The sequence below is a fragment of the Equus quagga genome, chromosome 6 (genome assembly GCF_021613505.1).
Source record: "Equus quagga isolate Etosha38 chromosome 6, UCLA_HA_Equagga_1.0, whole genome shotgun sequence".
Taxonomy (NCBI): domain Eukaryota; kingdom Metazoa; phylum Chordata; class Mammalia; order Perissodactyla; family Equidae; genus Equus; species Equus quagga.
In genome coordinates, this window is record NC_060272.1 from 106,717,346 (window position 1) to 106,736,647 (window position 19,302).

Here is a 19,302-nt window from a genome sequence, read left to right on the forward strand (position 1 = left end):
GGACCCATGTTTATTCTATGAGGTTTTGCCTCCACCTCATTTGGATGAACCAGACCTAACCCATGCTGGACCAACCAGACTCTCTTTACAAGGAACCTGAAAATGGGAGCCAGTTGACTCACAGCACAGAAGTTCTGAGTACATTACATGTTTAGGGCTAGGGAAGAAAGCCATGTTGAAGCCACAGATACTATGATGGTTAATTTTATGTGTCAACTTGATTGAGCCACAGGGCGTCCAGATATTTGGTCAAATATAGGGTGTGTCTATGAGGGTGTTTCTAGATGAGATTAGCATTTGAATCGGTAGACTGAATTAAGTGGATTGCCCTCTGCCGTGTGGGTGGGCTACATCTAATCAGTTGAAAGCCTGAATAGGACAAAAAAGTGGACCCTTTTAAAGGAACTTCTCCTGCCTGACTGCTTTGAACTGAGACATGGGTCTTTTCTGGCCTTCAGAACCAAACTGAAACATCGGCTCTTCTTGGGTCTCAAGCCTGCAAGCTTTTGGACTGGAACTTACACCACTGGGTCTCCTGGTTCTCGGGCCTTCGGACTCGAACTAGAGTTAAGCCATCGGCCCACCTGAGTCTCCAGCTTGCTAACTGCAGATGTTGGGACTTCTCAGCCTCCATAATCAAGTGAGCTAATTCCTTGTAATAAATCTCCTTATATGTGTAAATAAATACATAAATAAATAAATATCCTATTGGTTGTGTTTCCCCAAAGACGCCTGACTAATACACATAGTAAAAAACAGAGGAAAACAATCTACAGGAAGAAGGATAAAGCGACGTGTAAAGAGAAGCAGAAATAAAAGACTCCGTTGCCTAGGGAGAAGAAGCACAGGGCAGCGTCTTGTTCTCATAGTCCTTCAAAAGATCTGGCTGTCCATGCTCTCCGTGGGTGCCATGAAACACTCTGCTTCCTTATAATAAAGCCACTTTTACATAAGCTAGCACAGTGGGTTTCAGTTACCTGCAACCAAAAGAGCTGAAAAAGGTACTTGGAGAATCAGTACACTTGCAGTAGAAAGTCCTGGTCTCAGTTCTGGCTCCTGATAATGCTACAAGGAGTAAGGCTCCCTGACTCATCCTAGCAAAACACAGGAGAATGTTTAAGACACAAGGCTGTAGGGTCAGACAGAACCCGCACTCAATTCCCAGCTTTGCTACATACTAGTCACGTGACTGCTGCTAAGTTACTTCACCTCTTCAAGCCTTAGCTTTCTTAATCTAATGACCCACACAGTTGTTACAAGAATTAAAGGGAATTCTGAGCTCCAGGGCCATCATGGAAGGCCTTCTGGGTTATGTGACCCAGCAGCTCTGCTCAGTGCAGCAGCTGGCCCGGAGGAAGGGCTCAAAATTAGCTGTTACTGTGTCTTTCCTTTTTATGTCACATGCCTTACCTGACTGTCACCAAAACCAAATTTTAAGCAGGTAAGAAAGGGCACTTTTAACACAAATAGACACAGACACCTGCAATAATTCATTTGGCAGTGGTTTTTCTACTTCAGCTCACTGTTCCTTTCAAAAGAAATATATGCCAGATACTATACCACCACATACAGTAGAAATTACAGTGGCCATACTGTGTCTTTCAGGAAACCATTCTCAAGGGCCAAGAACCTAGCTTTTTAAGGCAAACTCTGTGCCAAAAAATAAAACAACATCCTACAGAAATATTCAGAGCTCTAAAGTCAGTGAGACATGGGTTAAAAATCCCTGTGTGTTCCTGGTCAAGTTTCTTAATCTTTCTAAGCCTCTTTTTCTCATGTTTTCACTGGGGATACTTCACAGGCTTGGGAAGGATTAAATTAAGATATGTAAAGCTAACAACAGTAATAAAAAATAGAAAGTGCTAAATAATTGCTAGCTCGCTTATTTTCAACCTCAGAACAACCAGAAACTAATGTAGTCTACTTAATAATATACTAATAATCACTCAATGGCTCCAAGAAACAATTTTGCTATCAACTTATATGGGGCAAATCCTGTCAAGTAGGTTGAACCACTTTACCTTAAAGCTGTTGAGTAAGATTCTGAATCTAAACGCAATTATACTTTCCCCTAAATGTAGGGTAACCCTGAATTCCAGTTCATCCAGGATAGTTCTGGGCATAATTATTAATAGGGCCTCATTGCACTCTTGAAAGTGTTCTGGTTTGGATAATAAATTATATGATCACCCTATCTAAATAAAGTAAAATCTTTAGATGGAAGATAAACTTTTAAAATATGTTATTTCACCTCAGTGTTTGTTTATTGTGGTTTAAATTTTTTCTCTCTAGCTTTTGAAACAAACTGTGAAAACAGAGAGCATTTAGGGTTCTACATCCACACATGGAGCAGCCCACACACTGCCCACAGTTAGGAGTTATGACGAAGTAGCAGGCCTTTATTTCAAAGAACAAGTCACATGAATGAATGGGGTAATGGAGCAGCACCATCCCACTGGGCAGCAATTGCTGTGTTTTATCAAGATCCATACCGCCCCACACTGATTTGTAATCAGAGAACAGCAGCACTCTGCATGCCTCTGGCAGTTTATCATATAAAATGACCTTTCACATTTACCATCTAATTTAACTCTCAAAAGCAAAGACCATTTTCTGTTCCACCATCTTAGGTGCACCCAAGACTGCCACACAGTGGGTGACTACCTAGAAAGCCAAAGTGTTCACTCACAAGTTCTCTGATGCCCACCTTCTCCATACCCAAGATCTCCAGTCCTTGCCTTCCTCAGCTTTCGATTCTTGCTTTCCATCCACTCCCCTGTGGCTGACCAATTTTTGACCTTCTAGTCTCATTTTGAACCCTGCCCTCTGCCTCCACCCCATCCAGATTTGTTTATGAGCCTCATGAAGCCAAAGCCAAAGATGAGAGGTCTCCTGGACATGCTCCTACTCAAGGACATGTGGCCAGGTCTGCCCTTTGCCTACACCCTGACCGTCTGGAAAGAAGGATAAGACACTACCCCCATTTTACAGATGAGGAAACTGAGGCAGGGAAGTCAAGTGGGTTACCAAGGTCACACACCAGCAAAGCTTGAAGTGGAATGTGGGTCTTCTGAGTCCAGCGTTCATACTCTCTCCTACACCAGTGTGTCTCAAATCTCAATGTGTACTTACAAGGTCACCTACATAACCTTCAGGGGCCAATAAAAATAAAAATGCTGGGTCCTTTGTTCAAAAAGCAGGAAAAAAGTATTTTCCATTCTTCTCCAGTCTCTCTCTCGACTTGTCATGGTGTGTTTTCATTTGCTATTTAACACTGGGCTCCTTCTGCATGGGGATACTCACAGGGTGAATGCAGACCTCAAAGGTACTGAGAGCCTCCCCCAGGATTGGGCACATGGAGAATACTCATGCCCAGGTCCCTGCTGGAGGCAGAGGGCAGCAGTGGATACTGAGTCAGGGCAGGTGAGCCAGCAGTCATCCCGGCAGGATGTGGGACCACGCATGAACTAAGACTCCAAGCTCCCTGCCTATGCTCCAGTGCCCCGTTGAACTTCACTTACAAAACACAGATTCAAAGATAAAATTAGTAAGAATGCCAAGACAGCAACCACAGAGCATTAAACCCCAACCACAGGGCACCTCTTCTGAGCACGGGAACCTGTACAATTGCTGTTCACACAGCCCTGAACCCAGCCCTTGGGCACATGAATTGCCTGGGGATCTTGCTGAAATGCATGATCTGATTCAGTAGGTCTGTGGTGGCCCTGAGATTGTCCATTTCTAACCAGCTCCCCCAGGATTCTAAAGCTGCTGGCTTCAGACTATCCTTGAGTAGCAAGGTCCTACTCCAAAAGTCTTATTTTTTAACTTGTTTATTATGTCAGAGCCAATTACAGACCTTCTATTTCTTTCATTATTCAAATAAGGCAGGGATGAAAACAGATATTGAATACAAGTCACCTCCATTGTATCCTTAAAATTTGATAGGTCAGAAATAGCAAATCTCTTCACATTTATGATATCCCCCTGCCTGGCTTTAAAGACTTCATAGACAGAAGGGTGGAAAGGTACTTGTGCAAATACTGATATCACTCAGGTAGCCATCACACAAAGACTGCCTGACTTCCCCCCAAGGTAAACAATGCCCTCCCTGCTGAGAGAAGGGCCTATTGTTGCAAACTGTCAAGTACAATTTTCCAAAACAGGAGCAAAGGCCCATTTCCTCAGCTCATGGATGGAAATGGCAGCTGAATGGTTTTGAGTTTTTAAAGGTATACTCTTTCAGGAATGGCAGTAACCAAAAACTCTAATGGAGAGAGGGGGCAAGACTTCTCAGAATACCTGTAACAGGAGCTCTCAGATTGTGGAATCCTATTCAGTGTCAATCCACACAGTACATAAAGAATGAGATCTCCAGCAAACTGAGCCTCAGTATCTCCATCCCTAAAATGGGCCCAATGACACTTGCCCTGCCTCACAGGATGATGCCTTTGATCAAATCATACAAGATAATCAATATGCAAGGTTGTGAACTACAAAGTACTGTACAAATCCAAAGCTGGTGCTATTCAATAGCCTTAGAAAACGCTGGAGGTGACTAACGATTGTTATGTTTCAGCTGCATGTCCTACAGCATTTGAGGTATGTCTAAGGGGCAGGGGGTGTTAATAGAATACATTCTTTTAAAGGTGGAACATTAGGAGACTGACAAATCGCTTTTATAACTGGAACAAATTGTGCCTGCCATCCAGTAATACTGGGAAATCCATCATCAATTTGATTTATACCCAGCATCAATAAATCACACAAAGTATACCCTGTGCAGCCCAAAGAGTAAACAAAAGTAAACATTGTGTTTCACCTGCCTTGTTGGCGAGACAAAATGAAAACTCTGGCTACCTCAACTGGAATAATGCCTTTGGTCTCCGACTGGTTTGGTTATTTTTGGAACCATTTATGGAATATTAACTTTGCTCTAATTCTACAGGAAGCCACATTGGAAGTGCAAGGAAATATAAATGATTAAAAAGCAGAAGTGGAAAAAAAAAGTAACCAAGTATTTTGTCCCAACTTTCTTTAGCTAATATTATCAACTGCATCTCTTCAAAAGCATGAGACCCCAATTGCTATTCTTGCCTCACTTCTAACATGAGAACATTCAACATGGTTCACTCAATGGTGTTAGCAGATTTTTTTTCATAGTCTGTTTTTCCAGGGATAAACATAAGTGAAGAAATGATAGGAGGAAGTGACATTTTAAATCAGTGGCAATGGTATTTTAAAATTTATGACGTGGCGGTGAAGGAAAACTATCAAGTTAGCTGACCCACTAAGGAATCACACTCTAATCTAAACTCCAGGTTATAACCAATTGAATTAGCAAACCACAAACAGTAAAAAATAAAAATAAAACGACGTATTATTTAAAGCACATTAGTTTTTAGACCTCCCAAGTTCACACGATACATTATTTTTCTTAAACAGGGTCTTTACAAGAAACACCAGCCTTAAGTGACACAAAAGAGTTTTTTAATTCCAATTAGTTTGGTGTCCTTTGTTGATATTATTCTGCCTTTTCTGACCAACAATAATGAATAACCCACAAGCGCTAATGAATAACTAACTCCCTTTGTCTCCAAGGACAGCAGAGCCCAACAAGAAATGTCAGAGGCCCCAAAGTAAAATATAAAACCTTTACAACGAAAATCTTCCTAATTATATAGTCCTACAGGTACGGAGAATGTGGAATTGTCTTAAATATTTAAATAGCTGTGTCAAATATGCTTAAAGTGAGGATCATAAAACTTCCCCAGATGCTTTGAAAAATGCATTTCTACTAGTCTAATTGCAATTCATAACTGTTGAGCAGAAAGTAGGGAGAAATGCCATTATTGGTACAATATAACTGGGATTCCATACTCACCAGTCCTAGGAGGGCCAGGAAGCTGCCAACTGCAGAACATCCTCCACACTCACTCAGTGGCTCAGATAAATATGAAGAAACACACTAACGTTGCTGAGAACCAGGAATCTCACTGACAAATGTGCAATGAGGAAGTGTGAGGAAGAACTCTGTAATGTTATATTTTAACTGGAACTCATTATCTTGTTCTGATATATTTCCCAACTCTGTCCACACATAAGGCCTAGAAACAATGACAACCCACGGTCAATAAGAACACCCTTTCATCCAGTTTTCCAAATATCATTTCCCACTAAAAGGAACTGAGTTTTTTTTTTTTGAAAAATGTCTGATTCTAGGTCTGGGGCAGGGAAGTACAAGTGAGCCTAGAACATCTTGTTGTGTATGAAAGCAAGGAAGTGTTTACTGGGAACATAATCAAAAGGACATAGGAAATGACTTGAAGGGGCTTCTACTGGCCAAATCTGGGACAATTTGAGCATCAGAAAGAATATTGTTGGTAATGAATTACAGCACAGTGAATTTTGAAAAAGAACACATGAGTCCACAGTGACGTTCAAAAAGAGAAGAGAGAGCAGCTCTTCCTTCCAGAAGAATACCAGCTAATAAACAAAGAAGGAATGCTAGAATCAGAAAATCACCATTAGGCAAGCAATAATGTAATAACTGATTAAGACAGGATCATCAATGGATGTTATGAAAGGTTATTTGAGAACAAGATATTCACCTAAGATTATTTATTAATTTTGAAAGAGAAAGTGTCCTTCACAACGTAGAGGTCTGGTGACATCACTTAGCCAGGTGATCAAAAGCAGCATCACCAATAGTAGGACGAATGAGCATTCAGTGCTTCCTGGCATAATAGAACAGGTGGTACACAAATCACTTATGTAGTATTCCTACCAAAAATGTTTCACCTGAATCCAATCATGAAGAAACGATCAGACAAACTAGATGGTGAGACAAGAAAGTGACCTGAACTCTTTAAAAATATCAACATATTTTGTCATGAAACACAAAGAAAAGTCAGGGGGAGAAGGTTGTTCTAGGTTAAAAGAGACTAAAGAGAGACATGACAACCAAATATAATGCATGATCTTTGATTAGATCCTGGATCAAATGAACAAAATGGCTACAATGGACATTTGGATTATAAGTGCGGAAAGGAAATAATTTATATTACAAAAAATAATGTAAGTAAAATAAAATAAGTAAAATTAATTTTAGTATGTACTGTATTTAAAGATATAATTATATACAAATGATACTATTGTATCAAAGTTACATTCCTTGGTTATCCTTAATGTATTTTAGTTATACAGCATGAAAGACACCTGCTTAGGAATTTGGGGGTGAAGCGTGACAATGTCTGCAACTTACAAGTGGTTCAACTTACTTGAGAGAGAGAAAGGTGGCAAATGCTAAAAAGCAAAATACGATAGAACATAAGATAAAATAATGTAAGATAAAATCTAATTTATCTTTTAAAAAAGATAAATTCAGGAGCAAACAATGAGTTTCATTTAAGAAATAAACTATGTATGATTGGCTAACTGAGTGGGAATAGACGGGTGCGGCTCCTGAGAAAGCCAACTAAAAAGGATCGATTGGGGAGGAGTTGTCCCTTTTGTCCTTCTTTCTTCCGCTATCACCCTTCTCAGAAGACAGACTCCACAGCAGGAGCTGGAGTGAGGCGGCTATGGTACAACCAAGAGGGAAAGACGAAGGGAAGCCCCATAGTCTTGGACCTGACATCCCTGAGAGTCCAACCATTAGAAGCATCGCCTACCCTGGCCTGCTCTTTGTGTGAGAAAAACAAACTCCTCTAACAGAGGTTCCCAAATGTTCTCAGGTCCCAGCATTCTCAGTGTCTCAATTTTTTCATGGTGCCTGTAGGCCAAAAGGAACACCTAACAGTTCCATCTATTAAGTAGTTAGGTGTTAACGACTTAATGGTATTTATATATTAACAACTTATTAGCTGTTTGAAAAAAATAATACACATAAATTAAAAATAAAAGTATTCTTATTTCATTTTTAAATAACCACAGTTACTGAGGGTACATGTGTTCCAACTGTGCCCTCTACTACTTCTCAAACCTTGTAATCAGAATCGACACCACCACCTTCACCTCCTATTCCACGCTGATTTTCACTTACCACTTGCTTTTTTTTTATTGTGGCAAAATATACATAACTTAAAATTTACCATCTTAATCATTTTTCAGTGTCTGGTTCAGTGGCATTAAGTACATTCACACTGTTGTGCAACCAGCATCACCACCCATCTCCAGAACTTTTTCATCTTCCCAAACTGAAACTCTTGGACCCGTTAAACAATAACTCCCAATTCTCCCCTCCACGCAGTCCACAGCAGCCATCATTCTACTTTCTGTCTCTATGAATTTGACTATTCTATGAACCTCATATAAGAGGAATCATACAATCTATGTCCTTCTGTGTCTGGCATATTTCACTTAGCATAATGTCTTCAAGGTTCAACCATGTTGAGGCATGTGTCAAAATATCCTTCTTTTTAAAGGTTGAACAATATTCCATTGTATGTATGTGACACATTTTGTTTATCCATTCATCTGCTGATGGACACTTGAGTTGCTCCCACCTTTTGGCTACTGTGAATAATGTTACTACGAACATGAGTATATAAAGTGCTTGCTTTTTTTTATCACTACTGAAAATGTAGCTTAGCAAAGATATGACATCACTAAAAGGAACATGGTGCAATCTAATGAACCTTCTCAAGCTAGCAGTTGGCCTGGTGTTCAAAGGATGTCGAGTATCCCTATGTTTCCTTACAAATTTAAAATATCCTGTGGCACCCCCTGAGTTTGGTATAGCAGTCCAGTGCCCTTGGTGTACTATTTGAGAACCACATCCTATGATATTAAAGCCACTGTTATTTGAGTTTTCAGTGAGTAGAACTCAATCCTTACCTAACATAAACATTACAATCAAATTTATATTTCTCAGGAGGCCTCCACTGGAGATTCTCCAGTCTTCAAGTCAGATATTTGCTGTGTGGTAATCCTTTTCTGTAGACAGCTCCACTGGATTCGTGAGAATTGGGATAATTACTCTCAAGGATTAGAAATGTATTTTCTTAGCCACCATGTAAACTGTACTTGGCCCCAAAGCAATGATATCCCATTGTGAAGGTTAATTTTAAATGTCAACTTGACTGGGCTATGGAGTACCCAGATATTTGGTCAAATATCATTTGGGGTGTTTCTATAAGTGTTTTCAGATGAAAATAACATTTAAATCAGTAGAATGAGTAAAGTAGATTGCCCTTCCTAATATGGGTGGGTCTCATCCAATCAGTTGAAGGCCTAAATAGAACAAAAGGCTGACTTTCTGCTAAGAAAGAATTCTTTCCTGAATGATTGCCTTTGAACAGAGACATTGGCTTTTCTCCTGCGTTCTGACTCAAACTAAAACATCAGTTCTTCCTGGGTCTCAAGCTTGCTGGCCTTCAGCTTGGAACTACACTATTGCCTCTCCTAGTTCCAGGCCTTCAGACTTGGATTAGAACTAAGCCCTTGGCTCTCCTGGGTCTCCAGCTTGCTGACTCATCCTAGAGATCTTGGGACCTGTCAGCTTTCATAATCATGTGAGCTTTTATATCTTTTTATATATATCTCTTTAGATAGAGAGAGAGAGAGAATACATATATTCTTTCTTTCTTTCTTTCCTTTTTTGCTGAGGAAGATTGGTCCTGAGCTAACATCTGTTGCCAATCTTCCTCTTTTATTTGCTGAGGAAGACTAGCCCTGAGCTAACATCTGTGCCAATCTTCCTCTATTTTGAATGTGGGTCACCACCACAGCATGGCTGACAAGTGGTGTAGGTCTGCGCCCAGGATCCAAACCCACGAACCCAGGCTGCCAAAGTGGTGCACGCTGAACTTAACCACTATGCCATGGAGCTGGCTCCCAGAATATATATATTCTATTAGAAGGATATAGATATAGATGATATATAGATGTATCTACTATTGGTTTTGTTTCTCCAGAGAACTCTGACTACTACACCCAGAGAGACACATGTTCTTTGGTACCTACCCCCTGGGTCATGGGATTGTCAATAATGCATGAGAATGCAATGACAAAGCCAGGGAAAGATGTCAATCTCGAGCTTATCACATCATCCCCAAGGTTAGAACCCTTCCAGAGCACACCAGTGTCATCAAGATAGATCTAAACTCCTTGGTGTGTCATTCATGACCATTCATCTGGCTTCTGCTTATTCCTCTCCAGCCTCATCTCTTAGCATAGTCTCCACGCCCTCCAATGTAGAACCACGTGAAAGGCCACGAAGTGGACCACGATCTCTCCCCTCCAGGTTTTGAGTATGCTTTTCTTTCTACCCAGAATAAGTTGCAGATAGCCCCCTCACATGCATACGTACACACACACACACGCACAGAGGACAGACACTTTGATTCAAGGCTAGCTCCTCATCCTTCAGATGTCTGCCTAGATATCCTACTCTCCCCCTAGATCCTCTTACCAAGCACCGGCTGGGAACCCCTCCAAATGCTGCCATATCACCCTGAGTGTATCCCTGTCAGAGCCCCAACTGTGCTTTATTTTAACTGCCCATTTATTTGTCTGACTTCTCCAACTCTTGAGGGCCAGGACTATGTTTTATTGGCTACTGTATCCCCCAAACAGTGGCTTACCCATAACATATGCTCAACAATTATTTGTTGAATAAATGACTGGATGAAGTTTAAACAGTCTCAGATCACCATTCTCAACAAGTTAACTTAGTTTAGGAACTGTCAACTAAGATCTGAAAGGGACACATTCAGCTACTGCTGGCAGTATCCAGACCACCAGTGGCATCCAATCTGCAAGGCCAGGGGGATAGTAATACAGTTGTCCTTGACCTCTTATCCATGCCCACACCTGCCCCAACCATGCAGATCTACAAGAGTCAGCTTGGAAGCTGAGCAAGGAGCCAGAAAGTCGAAAAGAGGAGAATCAGGAAGCAGTACTAATCCCTACCTGAGTTCCAAGAGTATTAACCCAGAGAGTTCACTCTCTCTTACGTATCTGAAGCATTTTTTTAACACCATGATTATAATTATAACCACTTCTGGTCACCATCAAAGCGATATTCTTAAACTCCTTACTGGCTGGCAATGCTGAAGTTACTTATTCTTTCGAGACTTTAGTTCCCTTATTGGTTAATCAACAAAAGCATACAACTCAGGGCTGTTGTGAGGAATAACTGAGACTATGTATTGGAAAGCACTTAACACATACCTGATACCTGCTAAGTTATGATATAATGAATGCAAGCTACTATTATCACCATTATTATTGCCAGTCAGGATTTCAAACACAAGTATATATAAAAACAAGCTACAGGGGCTGGCCCCGTGGCCGAGTGGTTAAGTTCGCGCGCTCCGCTGCAGGCGGCCCAGTGTTTCGTTAGTTCGAATCCTGGGCGCGGACATGGCACTGCTCATCAGACCACGCTGAGGCAGCGTCCCACATGCCACAACTAGAAGAACCAACGAAGAATACACAACTATGTACCGGGGGGCTTTGGGGAGAAAAAGGAAAAAATAAAATCTTTAAAAAAAAAAAAAACAAGCTACAGTTCACTAATCAAGCATAAGCTGAAAGATTTTACTGGGCCTCAGGCCCTGAAAATCCAAACATATGAGCTTGACATGAAGGAACCTAGCTTACCGTACCGTGAACATACAGACAATGACAGAACTATTTGGGATGCAGCCCCCAGGGAAGGTTTCTCCTATACTTATACTAAATCTCAGTAGTTCTAAGAAATAAAACAACTCAAAACCAAACCTAGGCCAAAATAAATAAATAAAAAAGAAAAGAAAAAAGCTACACATGTTTAGTTGTGTTTTTTTTTAATCTACCCATTTATACCAACTTCTCCATACACAGAAATACACAGACACTAAAACAAACAACATTTTGGTTACCTGTCTGATCTAAAGCATTATTCACTACAACTGGGTGAGTTATGAGTTAACTGGGTGAATGGCTATTCACAAGGCCACTAGTAATTATTTTGATGGCATAAATACTTCATATAAATATTTAAAACTAAATGCTAAAAATACCTTAAAGAATATATAGTTGTGCTATTTTACATAACAAAGCTATATTTTACCTATCTTTCTTTTTCTAGCCCAAATACACATATAATTTGCAATATAACCTCAGTAAGTCAACAGCAGTTTCTATAGAGTATGTCATTCAAATAACTTGCTATTCTCCAACAATTATTCTTTAATTTAAAGTATTTGGTAATCCAAACACTACTGAATTAAAATCACATTCTCTCTGCATTTCAAATTAACCAGGTTTTCCAGTTCTCCACAAGCACAAAAATATATCTTTTCATTATTCTCTTCTAGCTCCCTTCTTTCTTGTCACTAGCCATATTATAAAAATTATAGGTTCTGCTCTGAGAATAGTTTTTTATCATTTCTATGTATAAATTCCTCATTTTATTAGCCATTAAAATTTCTCCCTTTTTTATCCTTTTCCTTCTAAACAGCACCTTTCTTCTAGCACCCACCTACCATAATGACAGTTGCAGCCACCTCTCTCCTCTATGGCCTGCAGAATCCAGCCCCTGATGAGCCAGGGCAGAGCTCTGTGTATCCAGAGGGCAGGATCTTGCTAAACTTGCTCTTGCCCTTCCACCACCACCACCCACCCTACCTCCCCGTTTCTGATCTTTCTATCTCACCTTCTACTCTGTTTCACAGTCCCATGGGGTGTCACATTTACCACTCTGGCCCTTGCCCTCAGACACATATACACATTCACTCCCTTACCAAGCAAGCTACACATCATTTTGAGACCATCAACTTTGACTCCAACATTGAATCATATATTTTTTCATAGGATTTGCTGGCAGAAAAGAGACTAGGGGGAGAAAAAAATAGTGTCCACTTTTAAAAGATCGCAGAAAGACAATCCTACCTTTCCCAGGATTTGGAGGAAAAGGGTTTCCAAACTCCTGTTGCTTTGGCTTTAAAGTGTGGGGCCCTGACATGCCTCCAGCCTGAGTGACCTGGTATCCTGGCTTTCCATTGGTGAGCACTTGTCTCCTGGGGCTCAAGGCAGGCAGATGGATGGGGCTCTCAGCCATGTTGCTCTGAGGAGCCATCCCTCCTCCTGAGGGCATCTTGAGATGGAGGCTGTTAGTAAGGCTTCCGATAGCAGGGCTTGGTGTGCTTCCACAGGACGATGGGCCAGGAGTCCCTGAGTGGGCTCTGATGGGAGGAATGTGTTGGCCACTGACCATCCCAGGCCCCTGTGGGGTTCCTGATGTCCGGTGGAGATTCATGCTGCATGACCTTCCATTCATTCTGAAAAAACCTGTGGCCAAGATGGTCAAATATCCAATGGCACTAATGACTCCTTTCAGGCAAAGTCCAATAAGTTATCCATGGTGTGGGTTATTAGCCTGTTTAAAAAAATAAATGCAGGCATTTTTTAAAGTAAAAATGAAAATAAATTACAGCAAGTTTTCAACCTGTACAGCATTCATATCAGGAAGAAAAGAGGCACTCTTAGCAAAATGATCTTTTATGTAGAGCAGGGTCATCAAATACATGCTTCACTGGCAAGCACTCTCCCCTCCTGCATTCATGGTAGACATGGATTATGGATCACTGCATTGTTTTGTTTGCCACTGAGCCCTTCTCAATACAGTGCTCTTGGCAACTACAACCAATCTACTGGTGCCAGCTTGCAAAATGAAATTTACTTTGCTCCCTAGAGGATCTGTTCATACTAGTTCACTTTTGCTATAGTGAGTTTTAGAATTCCAAAAGCATCACCTTCATGAGCTGTGAGAGCAATGCTTCAAAGTTTCCAGTAAACAAACAAAAAGCAGATATGGCTTCTAAATGAGATTATGAGGACATTAAACCATCTCAGATTTTCACCCTTAGAGCCATTTTTTCACAGTCCCTAGATTTACAAAAGATAAAAATATGGGCCTGGGAATGCTGCAAAAGCTTCATACATCCATGTGTCCAAATATTCACAGCACCATTAGAGTCTTGGTTCCATACTGATCCTGAGTTATGGGGATGGAAATACAATCAACATCACAATACTCTCACCTTCCATTAAGATCCTAGAAAAGGAAAAGGCTGCGCAAAATGCTTTATGGAAAGCACAAGGACAAAGAGCCCTTCTAAAGGTGAGTAGGTGCACCAAGCACATGGCAAATCAGCATAGTTCCACGAAACTTCCATCTGCCATCCCACCAGCCTCTTCCTCAACTGGCAGAGGGAAAACCAAAAGAACTGAACTGACATGGCCACTGGACATCATCATACATCCGTATGTAACATGTCAGTACTCCCTGGTTAAAAATCATTAGGAAAGACCCCTTCCTCCCGTGATCAATAGGTCCCCAAAATATATGCAATGAGGTGACTAAGTGCCACTACTCCAAAAGAATAACAAAGTCACAATCTGTATTCTTTTATAAAGATATGATAGTCATGGAAAGAAGCCAAAGCTGAACAAAGACAGGAAATATGGACTGTGCGCAAAGTAGTAGTGGCCAGATACCCTCAATTGGATAATTCTATCTTTTTCTGTATGATCCACTCAATGCCTTAGACAAATATTTCCAACTCAACTCCAAAATGAATGGCTCCATCAATCATCAAGGACAGGATATCAAAGAGGGCAAAGTTTTTGAAGAGGTTTTTTTTTCTTTTATCATTTTAGAAAATCAAAAATATTAAATTTTCAAGTCAACCACTCACTGTGCCTTCTGCAAAGTTGACAGTGCACGCTCATATGTTGAGGAACTCCAAAAATTACTAGCAATATAAAATTTGGAATGTCTTCATCTTTACCAATTCTCTATTTTACTAAGAATTCTATCAGTCACATTTAATACTGCCACACCATCTAGCCCTCAGAAACACTCACAGGTCTCCGTCCTACCCTTCCCTCTGCTACAGTTCCCAAGAACAGACAAATAAATCCAGGTTATCCAAACCTGCATCATTTAAGTTTGTTTATGGAACAATGAGAAATGAACCCTGGTATCAGACTGGTTGTAAGATTTTTCTTTGACACTGGAAAAATTCCAATGCTTTTTCTGCTGTGTCCATTTAGAAGAACTCGAGTGTATTACCAGCTGGTCTGTTGATTCATTGGTTGATTGTGGGCAAGAGTCATTTAATGTCTCCATGCTTTGCCAGATGATATTGGCCATCTATTCTCCCCTCATTGATAAAATACTGTTTTCTAAGTACTCTGAACCCTGCAGAAGAAAGCCCTTATTCAGTACCGACCAAAAAAAAAGGCAAAATAAATATGTTGTATTGGCAATTTGTTGAAAATGAGGAATTATCCAACATGACTGGAAATATGCGTCACTAAGACTGCGGCCCAAGTGACAAGTGTCTGCAGATTTGCAGACGATGCCCATTTCCAGGTTTTTAAAAAGAAAGGAGTCATTTTTGGCAGCAAGATCATACATATACAAGCAGGAATTCTCATCAAAAATCTGGAGAAAAACACATAAGAAGTTACTTAGAATTAGGCTAGATCATTAAGAAGGTGAGTTTGCAAGAAGGAAAAATAATTAAAGTGCTGAGAACTTAAGTATCAGACAGTCAAACCTGCTAGTCTTAGACTGGATATTTATTTTATTTTTATTTTTTTATAAACTGCACTCCTGTTTTAAATAGCTTTAGGTGGAAAGTAACAACAACAACAAAAATGTACTTAAATTTTATTACTAAAAAAGCAAGAGCCAGAAAGTAAAGTGATTAATACCATAAAGAAAAACCAATAGGTCAATGGTGTGTGAGCTGAGAAAAACCAGCCTCAAGACAAAAATAAAATAAACTGTATGTGAAAATATGCCTAATAATCCAGTTTTCACATTAATTATGCCAACAGATTTTTTGAGCCTTAGATACCAGAATTTAAAAATCAATTTTGTCTATTCATATTATAATATTTTATATACTTTTTATCTAGGCCATATGATCATGTATAATTCTAAATCCACTTGGTAACAAAAAAGAAATAAACTGCTAACTTTTAAGAAAAACACGTCGTCATTGAGTCAAAGTGAAAGGAGCACTCAACTAGAAGTCAGGAGACCTGAGTTCTACTTGTAGCAAATCATTTATAACTTCTCTGGACTTAACGGTTTTTCATCCAAAAAATGAGGAATTTGGTGATAATCACTACAGTCTCTTGAAATTCTGTTCTTCCAGATAATTAAGATAAGAAAGATTATCAAATACACCCATTTACTATAATCAAGGATAAATATGTAGATTTCATACCTACGGCACTTAAATCAAGGGGATGGGGTAGATATGGAAGCAAAAATGATAGTAGTCTCTCCGGACTCTATCAAAGCAAGAGCTGACAGAAGGCTTTCATGCCAGCAATGTGCTGAAAGACAACACTTACCATGAAAAATGAATAGTAAGATTAAATTTTCCTACACTTTGCTAAAAAGTAAAATCACAACTAATCAGCATCAAAACCTAACTGGTAGGATTCCATTGGAAGAGCATCTTTCTATTCAAAAACCATTTAAAAAGAGGAATTACTTTCTCCTCTGCCCTCCATCCAGCTACTCTGCCTGAGGCTATCAACAGAAAAAAAGAAGAAAAAGAAAAAGCAAGGAGCATCCAGAAGTACAAATTTAGGGTACTTTGGATCTGACATTTTGATACATTTAGATTTTTAATACTCCATTAGTTCAAACAATGAAAATGTTCATTCTGCTATATGAGTCAACATGAGTTAATAAATCTTTCCTTTTGACCACTTTCATACTCTTCAAACACACTCCTATAAGTCAGGTCAGAGAGGAAATTACTTAACTCCTAAGGTAACCAAAGCACAAAAGCATTTAATAATTTCACTAGATTTCTGGAAAAGCTATGACTTTAATCAGAATATAAGATCTTGACTCTACCTTCTACCCAAGGTTCCAGGCACTGTTCCTCACGGAGTAAAAGATTAAGCAAACAAAAAGCAATGTTAACTCATCGATTCAAGAAAAATCCAAAAACACAAGTTCCATAATGCCTATTTACTGCCAGAAGCCCTTTCTTAGTAAATATCATTAATAGACTCATCTAGAGTCATAATTCTTCTGATGAGCCAGTTAATTATTAATTTTCATACATCATTTCATTTCCTTAGGCTACATTTAGCCTTTGTTACATTTTCCATTCCTTATGCCACAAGCATTTTTTACCCTGCATAGAAAACCTGATAATGAGACACAAAATACTGGTCAGCAAACAAACTGCTCCTGAGCTGGCTTCTTATATATATACATACGTCTCAGCCATCTAAAGTAGAGTTTTTATTGATTCTTTTTATTTTTTTCCTTTGGGTTAATGATTGTATAATTTCATTAACATTGCCTTTTCAATGTCGCTGCCTTGATCGTTAATAGGCCCAGGCTATTCCCATGGGCTTCTCTAGTTACAGCTTTTGTCGCCAGGAGGATATAGAAATGAAAAGCCTACTGATAGATAATATAAGTTATTCTCATGCACGGCTGCAGTGTGAAGCACATTTTGCAATTCAATCAAGGACAGATAGAGCTGAATGTTCTTAGATCCAGGGAGTTCATTTTAATAAGCAGAATGTACCTTGTCCTAACACAGGTGACTGACTCCTCAGAAAAGATTGTATAAACAAAAACCAATCGTGTAAGTCATTTTATTGGCAACAATATAAACACAGCTATATTAGATGTCACCAATAAATCAAAATTATTCTTGTCTGCAATTTTAGCACAAGGAAAGTGCAAACATGTGCCTGTGAAGCTGGAGGATATTATAGAGGAAATGCATTGGATGTGTACAATATCATTTCTCTAAATTGAAAGGGAGAGTACTATATTATGATAAAGTAACCCCCAACAAGATATAGTTGATCATTTTTCTGGTTTTGTAGCTTTATTCAGTGAGACCGACAGCTTCACAGATGTCACAACAGAAGTTACACAGAGACAGGGTTGGGATAATTCTACATGACTGAGACCTGGGGCAGAAACTTAGGGACGTTACACCTGGTAACCGGGAACTATAGATTTTATACTCACGTGGGTACTCCCAAGACTTAATGTTAGTAATTTTAAGAACGTTAACATATTTATTCTGAACACTAAGATGTACAGATATTACTCAAGCAATATAATCACCAATAAGATGAAATCTCAAAAAATCAAAGAGGTTTAGCTCTAAGTTAGACCAATTAAAATTATGAAGACAAATTAGTATTCCCTTCAGAGATTAAAGACCATTCTTCTGAAGACCACTCAGAAAAGTTAACATAATGAACATCACGGAGTCCATCAAATAGAATCTATGACTTTGTTTTATCTGTGGATTCTAACCCTTGGCTATCTAATTAGAGATATACACATTTTAATTTTTTTTACTTTTATATTTTATAAAATGTCCTCAAAAATGAAAATAATCTTCCCTAAATTTATGGAGTGAACTATCCAGCAGTGTCCTTTTCAATTTAAACTAATGGCTATGAGATTCAAAATATGGGTAGTAAATATGGACAGAGGAAGGAAAGGGAAAGGGAAGGGGGAAAGAGCACAGAAAGAAGAAGGGGGGAGGAGGGACGGGGAAAGAGAAGGAAACAAAAAAAGGAATGACCACGTCCAGCTCAGGAATTCATTCTTTAGTTAGCCAATCCTATCTGAAAAATCAGAAGCAGCACTGAGAGCCCTTTACACAAAGCCAGTGATTACAGGTTGCTCAAAGAAATTTAGAACATTTAGGAAAATACTACTGGAAGGCAATATTAAAAGTTCAGTAACCTCTCTTAGAATCCACTTTCCACACTTCGATGTATCTGCATATAACACTTACATCCCCCTAGCTTACTAAACATGTCACTACTTTTAGTAGTAATTACCTACACATGTTTCACTTACCGAACCTCAGTTATTAACTCATCAATGTGTACAGAAAGTTCTAGAAAACTGTGGCCCTACAGAAAATGGCAAGGGTGAGGGGGATAATTAGGGATCCCCTCAGTCAGTGGTAAGAAATCACACAAAATGAGAATGAATTTGGAAGCAAAAAGAATTTTAAGACAAACATAGATAAGTTCAGAAAGGTAATCATGCCTTGGCCCACTCATTGGTCCAACTTGAATACGGGGCCATAAGTTCCTAGATGTATATTTAACAAAGTCCTCTTTCTAAAACAGTGTTTTTAAAACTGGTTGCAATCCACTGGTGGGCCCTTAAATCAATTATTCAATGGCGAAAGCATTTTTTTATGAAATAGAACCAACTAGAATAAAATAGACGCTATCAACGTGCGTCACATATATTAATGGTTGAGAATTGTTTTATTTCAGTTA

The 19,302-nt window shown here is 39.3% G+C and overlaps 1 protein-coding gene across 2 annotated transcripts in view; it reads right to left on the reverse strand.

Moving 5' to 3' along the window:
• GLIS3 (GLIS family zinc finger 3) overlaps positions 1-19,302 on the reverse strand; it is a 445,549-nt gene that overhangs the window by 418,756 nt on the left and 7,491 nt on the right. Inside the window, exon 2 of one of the 2 annotated variants that reach the window (XM_046665009.1) lies at positions 12,880-13,366. The exons of the other annotated variant lie outside the window; for it this stretch is intronic. Within the exon in view, the coding sequence (XP_046520965.1) occupies positions 12,880-13,267 (388 nt within the window). The 5' untranslated portion in view covers positions 13,268-13,366. The remainder of the gene's footprint in view (positions 1-12,879; positions 13,367-19,302) is intronic. 2 annotated transcript variants of the gene reach the window in all.